General features: G+C 39.2%; 1 protein-coding gene across 1 annotated transcript in view; it reads left to right on the top strand.

Annotated features, from left to right (window-relative positions):
• The window catches only part of STXBP4 (syntaxin binding protein 4), a 200883-nt gene extending 192530 nt beyond the window's left edge, over nt 1-8353 (top strand). The window contains exon 18 of the mRNA XM_023204537.1: nt 2303-8353. Coding sequence (XP_023060305.1) covers nt 2303-2417 — 115 coding nt within the window. The 3' untranslated portion in view covers nt 2418-8353. The remainder of the gene's footprint in view (nt 1-2302) is intronic.
• The last annotated feature ends 12755 nt before the right edge of the window (nt 8354-21108 follow it).

The following is a 21108-nucleotide window of genomic DNA, read 5'->3' as shown; positions in this document are numbered from 1 at the left end:
ATAAGAAATTCCATTAAACCATTTTAAAGGGATATTAGTAATGTGGATTATTGTCAAGAGAATAATGGTTCCTTGTACACTAAACCACACTCTCAGGTTTTGAAACGATGAAGATGCCTGGGCCTTGTCACTTTCACCTTGATTCTTAAAGAACTGGAACCCTTTTTATGCCATCATAAAACCACTAGTAATCTTCTTCCATGAAAAGATACATTTTTAATATTTAAACAGAGGAGCTGAACAATTTGTGTAGTGGGGACATGAACAAAATGTGTAGTATAGGATTGAAAACAAACCAAACCAATAATAACAGTGGAACTTACCATTTGTACTACCTAACATTTTCAGTATTGTAATCAGTGGCCAATAAAGTGAATGCATTTTTGTGATAGTTCCCAAATTGTGTTCTGTGGAACACTAGCCCTGTGTTTGTTAACAGAGATATGTTACTTTGAGTAATATTACATAGTCTTGGAGACTCATAGAGCACATTAGCATATAGCACATTAGCATATTAAAGTCTCTGGGAAATCCTATAGTAAAGAAACCTATTCAATTATGTCAAACTTATTTGACTGTAGAATTATATTCTTAACATAACATTGATTAATTGGTTGATTGATTGATTGATTGAGACAGGGTCTTGTTTTGTCACCCAGGATGGAATGTAGTGGATCATACCTCACTGCAGCCTCAAACTTCTGAATTCCAGCCGTCCTCCCATATTAGCCTCCCAAGTCAGTAACTGGGATTACAGGCATGAGCCACTGTGCCATGCTATTCTTCACATAACATTTATTTAAAACTCTTGGGAACATACTTTGGAAAATGTTACTTTATAATGTAGGAGGCACTTTCAGATCCACAATCTTAAGTAATCTTTATAAGTACTGGCCTTCAGATGCACTTGATCTAAGACACGGTGCTGCTTCTCAGGTTGAGTTTGGGAAGGACGAAGGCTAGGGAAACTGATCTAGGATGGATGAAGGCAGTGAGGTAAACCAGGGCTAGAAACAGTGTCCAAGGAGAAGAATCAAATCCTCGTCCTAATTCATGCACTTGGAGTTGGGAAGATGGTGATGGATTTAGGAGAGTCATCCAGCCAAAGGCTGGGAGTAGGACACTAAGTGTAAGAAATACCATCCACCAGGTTAAGAGCATGATTTCATGATGTGTCACTACTGGACATACCCAATATCTTTTGTACTTCCTTTCTCATCTCTGCTTGTGTTATTTCCCTGAAACACTTTTCAGGATGCTGGTCATCTGTTCTGAGATCATGTTAGGCCCCACAAATTCAGAGATAAGAAACACAGTTCCTGCCATTAAGGAGCTTTATATGTAGTAGGAAGGCCTAAAAATAAACCAGCACTTATAATTTAATGTAATAAGAGATAAGACCATGGGCACAGATTGGAGGATTCTTAAGGGATATCTGTTTTTTTAGAATTAATAAAGTTAACTTCTTATGGGAAAGGATTATGGGAAAGAAGAAGATATTGTTGGTGGGGTGCAGTGGCTCACGCCTGTTATCCCAACACTTTGGGAGGCCAAAGTGGGTGGATCACTTAAGCCCAAGAGTTCCAGACCAGCCTGGCCAATATGGTGAAACCCTGTCTCTACTAATATTACAAAAATTAGCCAGGTGTGGTGGCGTGCACCTTTAGTCCTAGCTACTTGGGAGGCTGAGGTATGAGAATTCCTTGAATCCCAGGGGACAGAGGTTACAGTGAGCTGAGATTGTGCGGCTGCACTCCAGCCTAGGTGACAGAGCAGGACTCTGTCTCAAAAAAAAAAAAAAGGTATTGTTGAGGAAGCTAAAAAAACAAAGTATTTCATTGAATGTTTACCAAGTGAGTAACAGTGTATGATTTGCCATTTAGAAAGTTATTTGGCTGGAGTAGAGAATGAATTAGAACTAGAGCAGAGGCAGGGAGGCAAACCATTTCAGTGACCCAGACTATTTCATTGAAACAGGAAAGCAAGAAACAGATTCCAGAGATGTTACAGGAAGGCAGTCATTGGACTTGCTGACTGACTGAATGTCAGATACTGAAAGGAAAGGAGTTAGAGATGCTGCATTCACCTACATTCCTTTTTAACCAAAGAAAAAAGAAAGAAATGGTTTTCATTGAAACTTAAAATGTGTCTAAAACTTATTAAAACTCTTGGATCTAGTTCTAACTGCTTCCTCTCACAGGGACTTTACTGGGGTAGAAGCAATGTCACCAGGATCAATACTTGCATGGATAAGTAGAAAGACAGTCTTTCAGATTCTAATTGCATTCTTGTTCTTCTCAAGTCACGTAACACAGACTACATCCTGGATCCATCCCGTGATGAGTGTCCTGAATCTGTCTCGCTCAGAGGAGAATGAAGCGGATTTCTCTAGAGAACTCCCCAACCAGAGAAGTTGATGGTTTTCCTTAGGAAGTGGAGCTACATGGATGACGTGAGCAGAGACACATAACATTCAATTCTGAGATGCGACAGTCTAAAATAGAAGTAAAGCATGCACTACTTGTTGAAGTGTGAAATGGAGATCTGGACTTTGGGTATTTTTGTAAAACTTTTGATATTCCTGTATACATTTAAAAAATCAATTGCCACTACAGTAGTTCCTTAAGAATAATCTAGTCATATTTTTTGAAATCACATATAATTAGACTTTATAATATATATACTTTTTCATATCTAATTAGATCTGTCTTTGTAATTTCATATGTAGTTCTTCACAGGGTCTCAGATACAATGGTTTTTATAACTGACATATAGAAAAAGTGTATGAACATAATGAAACACCTCATTTATTTGATAATTCACTAACCTTTTATATTCACATATTAGGACAGTGATCTTAGCAAGCTTTTTGGAATTTAAGGGTCACATTTAGACATCTCGTGGGCTAATGAATACAGCTTATATCTTTGTTAGCTTTCTAATTTACAAAATGCTTTGCAGACCTCATTTTCTTTAAACCATACGACATGCCTGTGAAGCTGATCTGGTGGGTATGTTTATTCTTGGTTTTCAGTAGGGAAATAGCAGTTCAGAGAGAGGAAGCTCCCTGTCCCAGCACCAAGACTCACTCCTAAGTCTTCTGATTCCATGTCCAGTCCCCCTTCCCCCACACCCTGCTGTCCCCACAGAGGGAGGTCACAGCCCATCACGCAGGACACGGTGATTGTGTTGATGCAGCTGGCTCCACAGCTGTGCATTCCACAGAGATTCAGAAGGCACCTCTTCAGTCGAACATGGCCCCTCTATAACCCCACTATTCTTCTCCTATAAACCCTTCCCCCTTCTCTGCACCCAAGCCTTCGACAAGTAGGCGCACTGTTTGTGATATTGTTTCAACAGACTTCTTTCAGCAGCTCGTGTTTTTCTAAAGTGAAAGGCGTGGTTTGTCCTGCTTGGGTTGCCCTTCCCAGAGGGATGGTTTGAGGGGAGCTGATGAGAAGAGAGGTATCTGTTAAAACATTGCTGCTCTACTCGAAACAAGATGGAAGCCTACAGCCCAAGTCAAGCAGCCCCCAGCACTGCTGTGCAATCCTAGAAGTCCTTAAAACATAGTCTAAGAGCCATTCATTGTAACCATTTTATAGATGAGTAAACTGAGATCCTAAGTCTCCTAGTCTACCGAATTTCATATGGTGTATAATACAGATTTATATGGTAAAGATATATATACATTGTGCTCAACTATACATTCCTGAATACATTTAGGATGTATGATTTATGTCTTGAGTAATAATATAAAGTCAACTCCAGACTGATAGGTAGTCATTAGCCATGAGAAATGTTTCAGGATGGCTAGAGAAGACTTGTGTTTTGCCTGACAGCCATTTGAATGTTAGGAAGCTCCGGGAAGACAAGTTTTGAGAGAAGCCCCAGAGGGAGCTATTTCCTTGCACTGCCCCCCCCCCCAAAGGTGAATGAGGTATTCTGTAGGTTAGTGTCTATAATTGTGAAAGTACAAACTTTTTGTTTTTGTCAGATTAATAGTATGAAATATCTCTCCCCCTGCTTGGAGAGTTTTCTAATTTGTTTCTAGTGAGCAAAACAAAGAAGGTGCTTGAGTCACCTGAAATCAAAGTACTCAGTCACACAGCCCACCGACAGTGATACCTCATCCTTTAACTGCTGTTTTGTACTACTTGCCTCCCTGTTTCTGTCAAATACCCAGTGAAAAAGGCCTAGACAAGTGTAATGATATTATTTATTGAGCATTTTGTGTCAGACATGGTGATGAGCAGTTTGCATATATTTATTTATGATCTTCTTAAAACCATTCCATGAAATAGGAACTGTAATTATCCCCATTTCTAAAAGAAAAAACTTAGGTTTAGAGAGTTAGTAATCTTTGCCTAAGGGTCACAAAGCACCTATGTGTAGAAGCTAGGGTTCAAGTCAGATCTGTGATTCCAGAACCTATTCTCTAAACCACTATGCAGAACTGCTGAGATTCATTGTCTATGGGTACAATTTATAAAAAGGCATATTCTAGTTCAATGCCATAAGGAACTTTCTAGTAGTTAAAGCTGATAAGAAAAGCATTTCCCAGGAGAAAATGAAAGCATTGTCCCAGCAGGTTTCAGTCAATCTGAATTCCTTACGTGGGGAATGTTGCTGAGGAAGTTCAGTGTGTGAATGGACTGGACCAGTTGGCCACTCTCTCAGATTCCCTCTTCATAAAACTTGCGTGATCTCTAAACCATCAGGTCAATGCCATAAGGAATGTTCAAAAAAACATGGTCAGGGCTTAGCAAGAATCCTTTTCCAGTGCAAACAGGACCCTCACATTATGTTTTGATGAGTAGCCAGTCTTTCTTTAACATAAATCAACCATAGCAACGTGGTCATCATGAAGTCTTCATTGACTCACTGGCTTGGATTTTAGGGTTAGAAAATCTGAATGTTCTTACGTCCTTCCATCTCACTTACTAGAGTGCCCAGGTTGAGTCATCCTTACTCACTCATTCCCTCAAAATATTTATTGAGCACCAACAATGTCACAAGCACCCTGCTAAGCACTATGGTGAAGTAGAACAATTGTTGATCATTTCCTGGGTTCCACTTACTCTTGATTTTAAAAAACAACAACAAAAAAGTTTTTATGTGGCCAGAACTAAACAGCTTCTTCTTAATATTTGAATTTTAAAACTAATCTATTTTCTTTTTAAAAAACCAAGTACTATGGAAGAGAATAAAGAGATAGCCCATCTCACCTTCGAGAGGTAGCAGTCACTAATACTGTGGTAAGTGATTTTACTCAAAGGAGATCACACTATTAAGCAGCTTGTTTTTGATGTGTTAATGTTGTGGTCATCTTTTCATGTCAATACATAGATTAATCTTTTATTTCAAATATCTACACAAAATATCACTACCCACATAACCCATAATTTGTGTGGCCAGCAATTTATTGCACGCTAAAATGTTTTAAGTTTTCTTATTACCAACAATGTCACAGTGAACATTTATATATTCATTACGTCCTTTTCCTCATATAGCTTTGCACTCTTGTGCTAGTATGTCTATAGTGTGAATACATTCCTAAATTTCTTGATCAAAGCTAGGTCAAAGTTACATTCATTTTAATTTTGGTATATATTCATAAATTCTCCTCCATAAAAGTAGGACCAGCTTACATTACCACCAATAGTGTATGTGAGCCTTTTTTTTTAATGTATGATAGGACTTTTTTTTAGTCCAAAGGTTCCTATAGATTTTCTGGTTTTTTTGTTTGTTTTTTGTTTTTGTCCTTGGAAGAATAACCTTCCTTCCACCAAGTCCAAAAACCTGAGATTTTGAATCATTAGGTTTTAGATTTCCTTTAGCAGCAGAGACTGACTTGCTATACAGAGGGAACTCTAGCAGTGACTAATTCACTATATGTCAAACACATCATTACTCTTCTCTTCCTACTTTACATGTAATGGTGGTGAGGACCAACTTTTAAATGAGCTAACTTGGGTGAGAATGTTCAGTAAAGTACCAAGCACAATACAAATGCATCTTCCAGTTCTTTGGGCCTCAGTTTCCCTATCTGAATAATAAGGATAGTAATCCCTTGCCTTTTCCCAAACCAGTTCAACTCAGCAAACACTTCCTGAGCACCTACTACATGCCTGGCAAAATGTGAAATTTGTATGCTATGAGGCTAAATGGTACTGATTCTCAAAACAAGGAGCTCACAGTCCAAAACCATTTTTCTTTCTTTTTTTTTTCCCCTAAAAAACCTTTTAAAGGGGTAAGAAGTTAGGGGGTTGTTTATTAAGAACCCCTGAAGAGCAACCCTTTATCACTCTCTTAAATTTGAATAATTCCAAAATAATATTAACAGCTCTTGACTGGAAAAGGAAAAAAAGGAAGATGCCGTATGAAGAGCCTCTCCAATAATAAATGCAAAGCAGCTGTCAAAATATAGAGTCAAATGATACTTTCATAAAGTGTTTGAACAATCAGAAAATGTTATCCTTTTTCTCGGGAGAAATGGGACATTTTTATTTTCTCTGCTAACTGAAATGCAACTTTTTGAAGAATCAACATGCTTGACATTTTTACAATGGACGTAAAGAACTGAACTATTATTAAAACAACTTACACACTCTATTGCATATAACTTTTGAGAAAATGAAAAGAACCTTAAACAGAATATGCCTGTGGAGCTTCACTTTAGGAATGAAATACCCAAGGTGTTTTAACTACAACTGTCTACATGTAATAGTGTGTCTGCATAATGATTTTGTAAATATTAACTACAATTCTGTGTTTGCTTTCTTGATATGACTTTTTACATTTAAACTTATACTGTTTCTGTCTACTTTTTTCAAAAATTCAATTTTTACTTTTGGGGGTTGGGCTGTTCTGAGGGAAAGGGCAATCAGATCAATAGTTCTGTCCCCCATTCCATTCCCCCATCATCCAATTATTCTCTGTATTACTCTACCCTGTTTATTTCTTTTACATTATCAGTTTTCCCTAATCTTGTTTTGTTGTTTCCTTCCTCAATAATGGGAGTAATAATGGGAGTCAGCTTCATGAGGGCAGGGATTTTGTCTTTTTGTATTCATTTACTCACTTACACACTTACTGAGAGCTACTAGATGCCAGACACTTCACTGAGTAGTAGGGATACAATGTGAGATATATGTGTTTCTAGCCCTGTGTAATTCGTATTCTATGCAAAGGCTATACAATTGAAATTAACCAAAACTTTTTCCATTTATTTTCTTTCTCCCCATTCTTTATCAGATATTTGAACTACTGGGCCGTTTAATATTCATTACGCTAAGAAAGGGTGTGATATCAGAAAGCAGGAAAAAGCATGTTCTTTTGAGTTTCCAAAATCTAGCTCCTTGGGGAACTAGAAAGGATTTATGATTTAGGGCAAAGATTTGAGAGCACATATGATGAGGAATATGAGGCTTTCTTACTCATTGTCTAGGAAATAATTCCCCTGGCTGTGAGGAGGAGAAAAAAGAACAAAAATGTTGGTAGGGCTCAGAGAAAGGGACCTGGGCTTAACCTTCTGGACCAAGTTCCAGGGAGCAGCAAAACCTCAATGACATTTGTCCCCTAGAATGGAAATGACTATGTGGTATGTTTAGGTAGTGGGACCTTGGACAACCTCAATGAGCTTCCTCCAGCCCAATGTGGTCCAGACTGGAGGATTAGATTGATTTCTGTGAGCCCCAAAGGATCACAGGAGTAGCAGTAACACCTGCTGGACCTGAATGAGGACTTTTCCATTCAATCCACATGTTCTCTCAATGGAAATCAATTCGGACAATAACATTAGAGCATCTTAACCCAGAGTGCCTTAGCACTAGATGAGCCTCTGCTGTGGTCTGAATGTTTGTGCCCAGCCCTTAATTTCATATATTGAAACCTAACCCCCAAGGTACCAGTATTAAGAGGTAGGGCTCTGGGGAAGTGATTAGGTCATGAGGCTCCATCCTGGTGAATGGGATTATTACCCTTATGAAAGAGGCTTCAGGGAACCTGTTTGCCCCTTCTGCCTTGTGAGGATGCAGCAAGAAGTCACCATCTTTGAAGCAGAGAGCAAGCCCTCACCAGAAGCTAAATCTGCTGGCACCTTGATCTTACACTTTCCAGCCTCCAGAACTGTGAACAATACATTTATATTGTTTATAAATTACCCAGTCTAAGATATTTTGTTATAGCAGCTCCTGAATGGACTAAGACAGCCCACAGAGTTGAGCAGTGACCCCAAGGAAAGGAAAGAACTGCAAATTGCCTGAGATTAATGTTGCTCGGATCATTTATTCCCTATTCCTGGTGTTTCTTTGTAGAGAGTGCTCCATTAAAGTAACACTTTTGACCTGTCTTTGCTTCTTCCCTAGGCAGTGATTTACCTAACTGGTGAATTTAGGATTAAAAAAAGGAATACATCCTAAAAGATTTCTTAAATATATTCCCTTTTCTTTGTTTTTTGCAAACATGGCCTATTTATTTTTCAAGTCTTTCTCATTTCTTACCTGGATGATTTCAACATAGGTGATATAGCTTCTTCCTTCTCTACCACACCTGTCCCCATCAATCTACCCGTCACGTGTCTGTCAGAATTATCTTTCTGTAACACAAAATTGCTTCTATTGCTCCCTTGCTAGTCTTCAGTAGTTCCCTAGCACCTTCTACTATCTGAGCACCTGGCTTTCTCTCTAGCCTCACTTCTTATCCCCAACAGTTGATCAAATATACTGTTCTCTGTCTAGGAAGCTTCTCTTGCCCCATTCCTGCATCAGATTTGTTCTCATACATCAAGACTCTGCTCTCATTTTACCTCTTCTTTGAAGAGCTCCTTGACACATGCTGCCTTCCCCATGCCCAGGGCTGGCACTCTATAGATGCCATGCCTGCATTTTTACACACCTGCCCAGCCCCCCTTCCCACTCAGGAGTGGTGGAGCAAGAACTTCCACCTCAAGAGAGTTGCTGGCCTGTTTGTCCAGACACTCATTTGGTTACTATATTTACTAATTTACTTCTATCTACTGAGCTGGGTTACTGAGTCTTAGAGGCCTGAATTCTGGTTCTACCTTCTCTTTCTGCATGTGGTAATGAAAACTGGAACTCTAGTTAAAGCCAGCTGGTCTCTCTCACTGTGGCTGTTCCACTCAACATCAGTAGCTAGGTGGGTAAATCAGGTGGAGGTGGGAAGGAAATGGGAAAACAAAACTGGCCAGGATCTGTTGTTGCTTTGGGGTATTTTATTCTAAAACCCTTGAGAAGGTTAACTGGAAGAGTTCCAACTCAGAAATCCTACCCCGGTCCCCTATTGCTGCATACCTTTTAATAAAGTATCGATCACACTATATATGTAATTAATTTGGATAGGAAAGCAGGGCATGTGTCATCTCTCCTGGTAGACTGTGAGTCCTTTATTATTAACTCGGAGTCCATATATTTGTTTTTCATTCCTCATGCAAGACATGACACAGTAAAATCTAATAAAAGTTTACAAAATAAATTTAAAATGTAACTTTTTTTTAAAATCTATTTTAGCTGTTTTCTGCTTCTGGCAGGGGAATTAAAAAGAAAATGAGGTGGAGGTTTAAGTAAGCATGTCTGTATTAACTAGTTCCACTAATGTGGGAACAATATAATGAATTTTACTGAAGAAGGAAGTACATGCTACTTAAGTTGGGCCATAAAACTCACAGTATGATTGCAGTAAAAGGATTGTAAAGCACATACTCACACTGTTGATTTGCCCAAGGTTCTGAAGAAATACCACAGAATGATTTTGGTTTAGAAGGGTAGATAAAGCCTGAAACCAAAATACAAGGTTAGTGCATTTCAGAGCAGCAGCAAACTTCTGTTCTTAGGGGTTAATTAATCATGTTACTGAAGAATTGATTTGGCACAAGGGAGCTATGTATTGCCACAGTACTCTGAAATTGCAGAAATTATCTCATCTATAACTAACCCCACTGGAATTGCTTGACTGTTCTGTTTCGCAGTGGAGAAATTCATCTTTCATCAGCACATATGAGAAGAGAAAACAGGAAGACAAAACAAATTGAGTAGATAATAAAGTTACCTTATAGGAATAGGTAATATAGACATGTAAGGTCAGAAATTTCTATGGAATGGAATATGAAAAGATGTTTATGAGCAGATCCTATTTTTTTAGGCAGTTTTACCATTCAGAGAAGTAATCTATGCATTTAATCTAATGCCAGCTTTTATTTTTTGGTGATTACCACACAAAAATAAGAAGTTGACACCAAATTAAATGCATGGATTACTTCTCTGAATAATGAAAGTACTCAATATAAGGAAAATCTGAAGGAAATAGAATGCATACATACACACACACACATACACTAAGGTAAGTGCATTTCAGAGCAGCAGCAAACTTCTGTTCTTAGGGGTTAATTAATCATGTTACTGAAGAATTGATTTGGCACAAGGGAGCTATGTATTGCCACAGTACTCTGGCAGTACACTAAGTGTGTGTGTGTATGTGTGTGTGTATATGTGTGTATATATATATATATATATATATATATATATGTATGTATATACATACCACACACACACACAGATATTGGAGGAATAAGAAATATTTAATAAAATATACACAATTTCAAGAATATGACCAAGCACTGGTGGTTCCTTACTTACCAGTAGAGCTCCCACTACAAATGGAAAGTGAGAAGTCTATGAAGTTACTTTAGTTTTTCCAATTAAGACTGTTCATTGATTGTATTTCTTCTGTGTCTATAAGTACCATATTCCCAATTAGTATTTCATCAGTTATAAGACATCATTATTTTGTGTATAAATAAAAATGAAAAAAAGATTTAAAATATGACGTAGTACTTAGAATTTTTATCTTATAGCCCTTTAAGTACATACAAGGGAACTGTTTCAGCATAGATTTTTAAAAATCATATGTGTAAAAGAAAATAAAATATAAATAAATTATGATATTTACAAAGCTCTGTACATTCAGAATTGAACTCTTTCTGCATCTCTTTTTTGAATCACAGTTGTCATAAACCACATTTTTTCACAATAACACCCTCTCTGCCATCAAGATAAATAACATTTCTTAAAGGAATATTCTACTGCAGTCTCTGAGATTTTTTTTTGCTGTCTTAGACATCCATTCTACAACTCTGATGCTGGCACATTTTTTATCTTGTCAGAAGGACTTAATAGAAAATTTTTAGATAACAATCAGGATTCGTACTCCTTTCTCAATAGTCCTTAAATGGTTTATTAACCAAAAAGTAAAGGAGTAACAGTCCAGTCATATCATGGAAAGAACAACCGAATTCATGCATGCACAGGCAAAGACAACCATATCACTATGTCCACCTGGCCGACAGCAACTGCAAGACATCATTTATTGTAAGACACTTCCTGTAATGTGTTTAATTCCTCTGACATAAGGACTTTGTGAATTAGGAAATGACCCAAGGGTGAAAAGTAGTAGGGGAATAGAGAAATAGAACCGACCCAAAGGGAAGGGGGAAAAAACCCCACAAAAAGTGTGATGTCAAGCAAAGCCTATTCTGGAGATGACTTTGGTTTACTCCCACAGGAGAGCCCTGGAGACAAAAAGGTTCTACAGTAAGTTCAAGTCAGAGGCCAGAGAACCAGGAGTATTTATACCTCCACACCGTGAGTTATTGAATGGGCGTGGGGGGTGGGTGTAAATTTCCAGGTGCTTCCAGCCTGTAATGTAGTCAAAGCGTGTTCCTCTAGCCCGAGGACAGCCCTCCAACAAAGAGGTGCAGGTGCTGAATGTTGAGAGTGAAAGCACAGGGAGCTATCGTGCATGAGAGTGGTAGAGGGATCTGAAAGTGCTAGCAGTGCCTATTATACACCCAAATGCTAAAGATGCTTAGATGTGAAAAATATGTGTCTTAGAATCGATGAAATATGGTATGGAGAATTAAGTCTCCTTGTTTCCGGCTTATCCCATAGCATACTTAAAATTCAGCTAAAGATGAAATGCCTTAACAAGTGAAATGGGCTTTCTGAAAAATTATTTCAATCAAAATTATGTTAAAAGCTATTTCTAAAGACACTGACATGAAATACTTAGAAGAGATCAAGTGGTTTGTCCCTGGACATTCAAGCAGTCGAATGTCTAAACAATCCAGAACAGATAATTTTGTGTTACTTACTCTGTGAGGTGAACCTTTATGGCTGTGGACAATGCAAACTTCCTCAGTAATCTATTCCAGTACCTTGTTTCTTGCCAATTTCAAACAAACCTTCCCTCCTATGATATAAGGCTTCCTTAGAATTACTGATTAATTATTGAAGATATAATAAAACCGAAGTATTTTTTAAAACACAGTAATTATGTTAGTGCAGGTACATGACATAGATATCCTCAGGTATTCTTAGGGCGTCTATGAATCACCACAAACTTTCTGGAAAGCAGTCTTGGAATATCTATCGAGGGCCTTAAAAATTTCTTCTTCTGCTGGGTGCGGTGGCTCAAGCCTGTAATCCCAGCACTTTGGGAGGCTGAGACGGGCGGATCACGAGGTCAGGAGATCAAGACCATCCTGGCTAATACGGTGAAACCCCGACTCTACTAAAAAATACAAAAAACTAGCCGGGCGAGGTGTCAGGCGCCTGTAGTCCCAGCTACTCGGGAGGCTGAGGCAGGAGAATGGCGTAAACCCGGGGGGCGGAGCTTGCAGTGAGCTGAGATCCGGCCACTGCACTCCAGCCTGGGCGACAGAGCGAGACTCCGTCTCAACAAAAAAAAAAAAGAAAAAAAAAAATTTCTTCTTCTGTGAATTTACGCTCACAAATGACCCCAAGTTTAGACCAAAATAAAAAAAATGCTTAAAAGGCTTATTAAAGCATGCTTTAAAATAGAAATGATTGCCTAAATTCCTGAAAACAGGGGAATGTCTACATAAAATATGATATCTAACATGATAGAAAATGTTTAATAATTTTAATGATATCAGGAAAGTATCACAGTATAACATCAAGTGGTAATAAAAGGAAACAGATCTATATACAATATAAAACCAACAGTATTGTATATATAAACACCATAGAAGATCTGAAAAAAATATTAGATGACATTATTTGTGATATCTATTTTATTCATTATATTTTTCTGCATACTACTCTATAGTGAGCATGTCCTTTATAAGAAAAAAGGGCTAGTGATGTATTATGTATGAAAAAAGTGTATCTGATTTGATTATATATTTTTATTTTCACTTATATTTTCTAGGATTATTTTGCTTTAGAATTCTATATATAATCCTGTGAAAATCTGTAGTGTTGTAGGGACTGGAAAGATCAGAGATTACGTTGTGGCCATGAATGAGGCCTGACCTGCATTGTCAATAACTAAATTGATTATTGTGGAAACAACAAAAACAAATCATTTTTTGAAATGAAAATCTGTATTGAAATAACTGTTTTACCATTGTGTGGTCAGATTCACTGCATTTGGTGCTTATTCAGGATTTGTTTTTCCTGCTAGAAATGCTAGAGTTGTCACAGATGTGATATTTATGTTTTCATTCTCTGGGGAGGGCCAAGTTTCATGACAGAGAAAGAACTGGGGCCAATCCTGTGATTATGGATGTCAACTTAAATACCTCCGAGCAGTATCATTGGTTGAGCAGTCCTGCAGGGCATCTGAGTTTACCGTCTTTACTTTGCTATTGTCAAAGATCCTGGACCTATTATTTTCCGCCTTGAAAGCTTTTGTGTGTAAAACCAGCAATGGATTTTAGCAGAGCTGATGCATCATTGGGATTTTCACATTAACTCTTTGGACTTAGACCCATGTCTAAAGTATCCTTCCTTTGGATATAGTGCCTGGTGCAGAACTGTAGCACAAAACATCCGGTGCGCCTTTCAATAGTCTTTCCAAGAAGCACAATAAGGCCTAGAGTTGAGGTGAATTTATAAGTTCCTCTGGTCCAACCACCTTTCAAATGAAAGAATCCTTCCAAAGCACCCCTGGCCAATAGCTCATCAAGATTTTGCTTAGATATTCTTATTGAGGGGGAACTTACTAACTCCTTTAAATAACTCTTATTTTGCCTAAGACTGAGTTTGTAAAACCTCTAACGTCAGTCAAAATTATTGATTTATCTATAAGGAATAATCTGTGAATTAACCTTCTGTAGCTTTTCCTTGCTGACCAGGGAGTACTTCCCCATTGAAGCCTAGGGCAGATTCCAGTCCATTTTGACCATACCCCATCATGGTATTTTAGAGTACACCTGAATAAGATACATGGTGCCATGTACATGGAAACTGACCGCTCTCATGTTATGGGTTGAACTGTGTCCCCCAAAAATTTGTTTGTTGAAGTCCTAAAATTGGCACTGTTGCCACAAGCCAGAGAACTACCTAGGAGATGCTAGGAGAGAGGCCTAGAATAGAACCCCCTCCCCTGCCCCCAGGGCCTTCAGAGGGAGCAGTGCCCAGCTGACACATTGTCCTTGGATTTCTAGCCTCCAAACTGTGAGACAATAAATTTCTGTTGTTTAAGCCACTCAGTTTGTGTGCTTTGTTTTGGCAGTCCTAGCAAACTAATACATCCCCCAATCCAGAACTGTCCTCCTTTGGATAATGAAAACAGCAATAATTATAGTATTATTACCCTAGGTGACTGGTCCAACTGTTGGGCATTCTTTTTAGATGTGAGTTATTGCCCTATTGAGATCAGAAGTCCTCTCACTTAGAGGCATATCTAAGACTTTTTTCTTGTGGAGGGAGCTCACTCAACTGTAGGTAAGTTTTGACTGATCTGGGTTAGTAGTAAGAACAAACTTCCAAGTGGCACCATCTTCAAGGTGCAAGCCCATTTGGGCGATGACCAGGTCTGGTATATTAAGAGGCCCTTGGTAGCACATTAGAAACACCTGGAGAGATTTTAAAATTTACAAAGCCTAGCCAAACCCCAGACCCGTTAAACCTGACTCTCTGAGAATAGGACTCTGGCACCTGTGTTTTAAGGATTCTAGGTGATTTCAATATGTAACCAAGGTTCACTGCCATAGCCTGTCCTGGAATCCAGGTAACTAAAACTTCAGCAGATTACAAAGAACAAAAGTTACTTTCTTGAATGCATATATTCTTATAGCCTCAAAACTGAAGCTGCAAACTGAACAATGCTGCAGTCAAATACACACACATATTCCAACTGCATAACTTCCTTTAATAATACTTTTATTTTTCCAAATTTTAAGACTGTCCCTAAGTCCAGTTTCTTTTAAAAGTTAGTAATAATCCCACCAACTCATATTTACATAGAAGTTACAGTTTAAAGTTTGCATGTCATAATAACTTGGTGAGATAGGGCAAGCATTATTTCTATTTTGCATATGAGAAAAAAACTAAGCCTTAGATAAGTTATGTGACTTCCCTGAGTCGTGTTAGAGTAACTGACTCCTGATTTTTAAACTGGAGGTCCCAAATCCTGGGAACTCCCCTCAGCTCTGGGCAAGCCAGGACAGGTGGTCACCCTGCACCTACACAAGGACTGAGCTGAATCCTAGTTACCTGCTGTGAAGAACTGTAGAGGTTATCTATGCCAGCTCCTCCTTTTACTGGAAAAGGAAAAGACTTAGGTAAGTCTCCAAAACCCCTGCTGAAGCACCTTCTACTTGTAGAAAGATGTTGAGGGGCTTCCAGGGCACAAAGGAAAGAGAAGTAACTGTGTCTCCTTCCCTAGCCATGTATGTGATACATTCATTCTCTGGGACTGGAAATTCCCAGACAGCTGTGTCAGCAATGAGATTTGTTTCATTGTTTTGCCTTGTTTTGTCATTGAGTTGTTATAGTTTAAGTTTATTATTTTTTAATACAGAAAAAAGGTGACTTTTGGGGGAGTGCAGAGTTCTATGAATTTGTAACACATGTCGAGTTATTTGACCACCACTATAATCAAGATACAGAACAGTTTTATCATTTCAAGTGCTCTCCTGCTATGCTTTTATAACACACCCTTCCCCACCCCAACTCCTGGCAATTACTGCTCTATTCTCTGTAACTGTAGTTTTGCCTTTTTGAAAATATCATATAAGAAATCATGTATTATGTAACCTTCTGAGACAGGCTTCTTTCACCCAGCATAATGCCTTTGAGATTCATCCAGATTGTTGTGTGTATCAGTAGTTTGTTTTTATTACTGGGTTATATTTCATTGCGTGGATATACCACAATTTGTTTAGCCATTCACCCACCGAAAGTCATTTGGGTTGTTTCTAGGCTTTGGTGATTATGAATAAAGCTGCTATCAACATCCATTCAACTATTCATTTCTCTAGATGAAATACCCATAAGTAGGATTTCTAGATTTTGTGATATATTTGTTTTCTATTGCTGCCCTTAAAAATTACACAAACTTAGTGACTTAAGCATTACAAATTTATTATATTATAGTTTTGTAGGTCAGAAAGGTCTTACTGGGCTAAATTCAAATTATCAGCAGGATTCTATTTCTTTCTGGAGGCCCTCAGAGAGAATCCATTTAGGTTCAGTTCCTTGAGGTCATGGAACTTGCCTTTTGACCCCCTTTCTCCACGTGCACAGCCAGCAATGGACAGTCAAGTCCAGTCCCTTCACGTACATCTCTTTCTAACCCTACTCTCATCTTCTCTGATCTTTCTTCCGTTATCATCTCTCTGTCTCTGACCCAACCATGAAAGGTTATCTGCTTCTAAGGATTCTTGCTTAGATTGGGTCCACCCTGATAAAATTCAGGATAATTTCATGAGTTCAAAGTTCATACTCTTAATCACATCTGCAAAATCCCCTTTGCTTTTAAAGGTAACATCTTCATGTGATCTGGAAATTAGGGTATGAGCATTTGTAGGGGAGAGTGTTATTCTGCCTGCTTATCTTTTCAAGAAACTTCCAAGCCGTTTTCTAGAATGGCTGTGCATTTAATATTCCCATCAGCTGTGTATGAGAGTTCCAGTTGCTCCATGCCCTTGTCAGCACTTGGTATCGTCAGTAGTTTTTTATTTTAACCATTCTCATGGATATGTAGTGGTATTTCATCATGGTTTAAATTTGCATTCTTCTCATGGCTAAAGATGTTGAACAACATTTCATCTGTTTATTTTTCATCTATTTATCCTCTTTGGTGAAATTTCTGTTCAGATATTTTGCCCATTTTTTAAACTGGGTTGTTTTCTTGCTGCTGGGTTTTAAGAGTTCTTTATACTGGATACAAGTCCTTTGTCAGATATGTGATTTTCAAATATTTTCTTGTCTAAATCCAACTTTTCCATATTTCACCTATATACCAGTTGCACACATACAATTTTCCTGCACCTCAGGTTCTGTTTAGGTTAGCCTAGACCACAGAGTGATCTGATTTGGGTTTCTAAGCCAGGGTTTTCAGATCTGAAAATGTCTCTGCCTTCTCCAAGTTATAGTAAATCCCAGATATCTACCTATCACAATTCTCTCCACTCCTATATTCCTCTTAGAGAATGCAACTTTTAATCTATTAAAACATTTCATTTATAAGATCACAGAATTTTAAAGGGAAACACTGATCCTTAAAAACATGGCATCTGCAACTCCTTTCACACTAATGTCCCTACATTCCAACAAACATTTTTTGAGTGAGGATGTGGCCTTCATAAGAGAACCATTAGGGGAGTCAAATGACAGGAAGTCAGAATGAACTGGGAGGAAATTTGAGAACACTGCAGAGTAGTTCCTACGCATGGGGAGAGACCTCTATACCACTGAATTATATAGATGTATAGATACCAAATCTGCTTGGAACAGTGTGATTTTTGAAATCTAAAGACACCTGCTGATGCTCATAGCAGAAATGCTGAAAATTAAGCAGAGAGTGGAAATTTTATTGCAAGCCTTCTGGAAATTTTTGTCTATGTCTGTATAATAAGGCAGCAATCTGGAGCTGTCTTGAGAATTAACTTCAAGAATCTCAAGTTGACAGAAACCAGCCCAGGCTATTTGAAAATCATTCTCTTACTGCACCAAGCAGAGGAGTTTATCAGTCAGAAACCCTGCGGGAAATAGGATCCGTCACAGATGGTCCAAATGAAGGCACTGCTCATAGATACGTGGTGAGGGGTCAAAGAACAGGCAAGTGATGGTGAAGCACCCCAAAACTAGCAGTAGGCTGGAGGCCATCTCTCTGCTTTTAGAGTTGGGGGACAAAGGAGAACATAATGTCACTGGAAACCACTGAGAATGAGACCGTGGAGGATCAGGCACCCTGCCAGAGCTGTAGTTGCAGAGGGATGCAGCTAGTATTGGAACATAGTGTCAAAGCAAGGACAGAAAGAGATGGGGCCATCCCATCTCCCATCCTCCCTTCTCCTTTGAGAGCTTCCCATTGCTAGAAGGAAGCCAACCCAAAAGCATTCAGCGGGATAACCCAGGGGAGGCAATCTATAGGGCTCTACTTCTTCCTGAGGCACAGACAAGATCACAGATGGAACTGAGGGGCAGGTGGGGAATAACTGGCACAAGAGTAATCCAGTAATTCCTGATGCATGTGCAGGAGGAGGTCTGCTGTCTGAGAAAGATGAGTATGGGTGAGTAAACAAACCATTCATTCTTTGATGGGTAATTATCGCCCACCTTCTAGGGGCACAGATGCTGCCCATGGATGAGATATACGCAGTTCTTACTCTCACAGAGCTTACAGCCAGTCAAGAGAAGCAGAGAAGTAGGCAAACTCAGCACAGGGGAGGAAGTAGGTGTGACAGACGCACATAGTGGAAGCATGTAACTCAGGAAAGAGTGGTCTGCAAGGGCTTTTTGGAGGAAGTTATGCCTCAACAGAAATGTAAATGAACAGTAGATATTGATGAGGCATGTGGAGAAGAGGAAAGGTGAGAGAGCCTCCTGAGTAATGGCAGGGCGATGAGACAGAGTGATGCTGTGGAGTGTTACACAGAGTGTAACTGTGTAACCAGAGCACATCTTCAGGTGGGCAACCAGGTGGGGACAATAGGAATAGCCTGAAATAAGTCTGGAGAAGTAAGCTGGGCTCAGATGCCAAAAGTTCTCATAAGCTGTATTAAGAAATCTGGACATTCCCCTAAGAGTAAGGGTGAGGCACAAAAGATCTTAAGTAGGGTGTGACCGTTAGTTTTATGTGTCAGTTTTACTGTGTTGAGGGATACCCAGATAGCTGGCAAAACATTTATTTCTAGGTGTGTCTGTGAGGGTGTTTCTGAAAAAGATTAGCATTTGAATCAGTAGACCGAATGAAGATCTGCAATGTGGGTAAATATCATCCAATCCACTGAGGGCTTGAACAGACCAAAGGCAGAGGAAAGGAGAATCCTCTCTCCCTCTTCTTGAGATGGGACATCATTCTTCTGCCCTCAGACATCATAGGCCCTGGTTTTGGGGCCTTGAGACTCAGATTGGGCCTTCCACCAGCCCCACCCTCACCCTATCCCCACCTCCACCCTTAGTTCTCAGGCCTTAGAAGAGAGTCTCATCATTGGTCCCCACTAGTTCTCAGGACATCAGACTGGGACCAAATTACACCCCTGCTTTCCTGGTTCTCCAGCTTACAGAGGCATATCCTGGAACTGCTCAGCCTCCGTCATCACACAAACCAATTCCCATAATAAATCCCTTCTTATCTCTGTACCTCTAGCAATACATATGAAGATACTGGTTCTGTTTCTCTGGAGAACCCTGACTGAAACACAGGGCAATGTCATAACAAGATTTGTTTTTAAAAACTCCCAGGTGTAGAGGACAGCTGAGCAAGGAACAAGAGTGGAGGAAATTTTCAGACTGGCCCCTTCTCTGGCTGTGACACCCTGGCCAAGTGTCTCAACCTCCCTAAGCCTAGCGCCCTCACCTGTTCAACAGCAATAATCAGGCCTGTCTTGCCTGCGTCACTGGATTATTGCAAGCAGTGAAGGGACATGAACAGGTTCTGGCAACCAGAAAGCACAGTCATAATTCCAAATAATGTGATGAAAAGAAAATGTGGCTGATATTGTTAATTTCCCAAGGAAATCTATGTAGTCCTCTGACTCATTTTGCAAAGACTGGAGAGGAAATGGAGAAGGAAGCACACCAGAGCCAGCACTTTGAAAGGAGGTTGTTCATTCCGTCACTTTCGAAATAGAGATTCTGTCCTCCTGGCTGTGTGGCACAGGATCGCTGTCCAATAAACAGGAATTGATGAATGACTGAGTGGAGCTTTGTTTTGTTTTCATTTCTCAAAGTCTCTTATGACCGCAGAGGGGAAAACTAAATCAAAGCCATATGCCTGTAAAAATCCCTCTGACATCTTTTATTGTAATGGAAGATGACAATGGTTATCAGAGCAGAAGGAACATGCCTGAGTGAAAGTAAATACCAAACACCTTTTGGGAAACAAAGCACCTCCTGGTGACCTTTGCAGCTGTTCCACTCCCTAAATTATGGCAACGTCGAGTTGTCTAATGACAGTCTAACCAGGATTTCCTCTTGTTTTCAAATGTGTGCCTCCTCTCTGTCCCTGGGTTGTGCAGAATTTTAAATGTCACAGTAATCACATTTTTCCCAAGGATAACGTGAAATATCATTGGAGCTTAATGGAGATGAACAAATGATCAAATTCAGATGTTAGTGATATATCATGTTAGAGGAGTGAGATCTATTCCACAAGCTGCAAAGCCTCTAAATTTTGTTAACACAAATAAGAAATAAAGTAGCAAAAGCTACTATTTCTGAGTCCCTACCATGCACCCCACCCCGTTCCAAGTACTTTACACCTATCATCTCATTTAATCCTGACAGTTCTTCAGTATGGGCATTACTGTCCCCATGTAACACATAAATTCAGATAAATTCGTTGAACTACTCAAAGCCACATGGCATGTGGTTATGTGACTGTCCCCCATTCAAGCTATATGGCCTTAATAAAGTTACTTACCTGCTGTAGGCCTCATCTGCAGAATGCAAATATCGAAGACATCTCAGTCATAAGATTGTGAAGGATTACATTAAATAAGTTATGTGTAGCACTTAAGTGCAGTGCCTGCTATACTGCAATCACTTACTGTATTAGTCAGAATTCTCCAGAGAACCAATAGGAGATATATAGATATTTGTTTTTTACATACAG

The sequence above is a fragment of the Piliocolobus tephrosceles genome, chromosome 16 (assembly GCF_002776525.5).
Source record: "Piliocolobus tephrosceles isolate RC106 chromosome 16, ASM277652v3, whole genome shotgun sequence".
Classification (NCBI taxonomy): domain Eukaryota; kingdom Metazoa; phylum Chordata; class Mammalia; order Primates; family Cercopithecidae; genus Piliocolobus; species Piliocolobus tephrosceles.
Note: the sequence above shows the minus strand (reverse complement) of the source record. Positions and strands in the feature narration are given on the sequence as shown.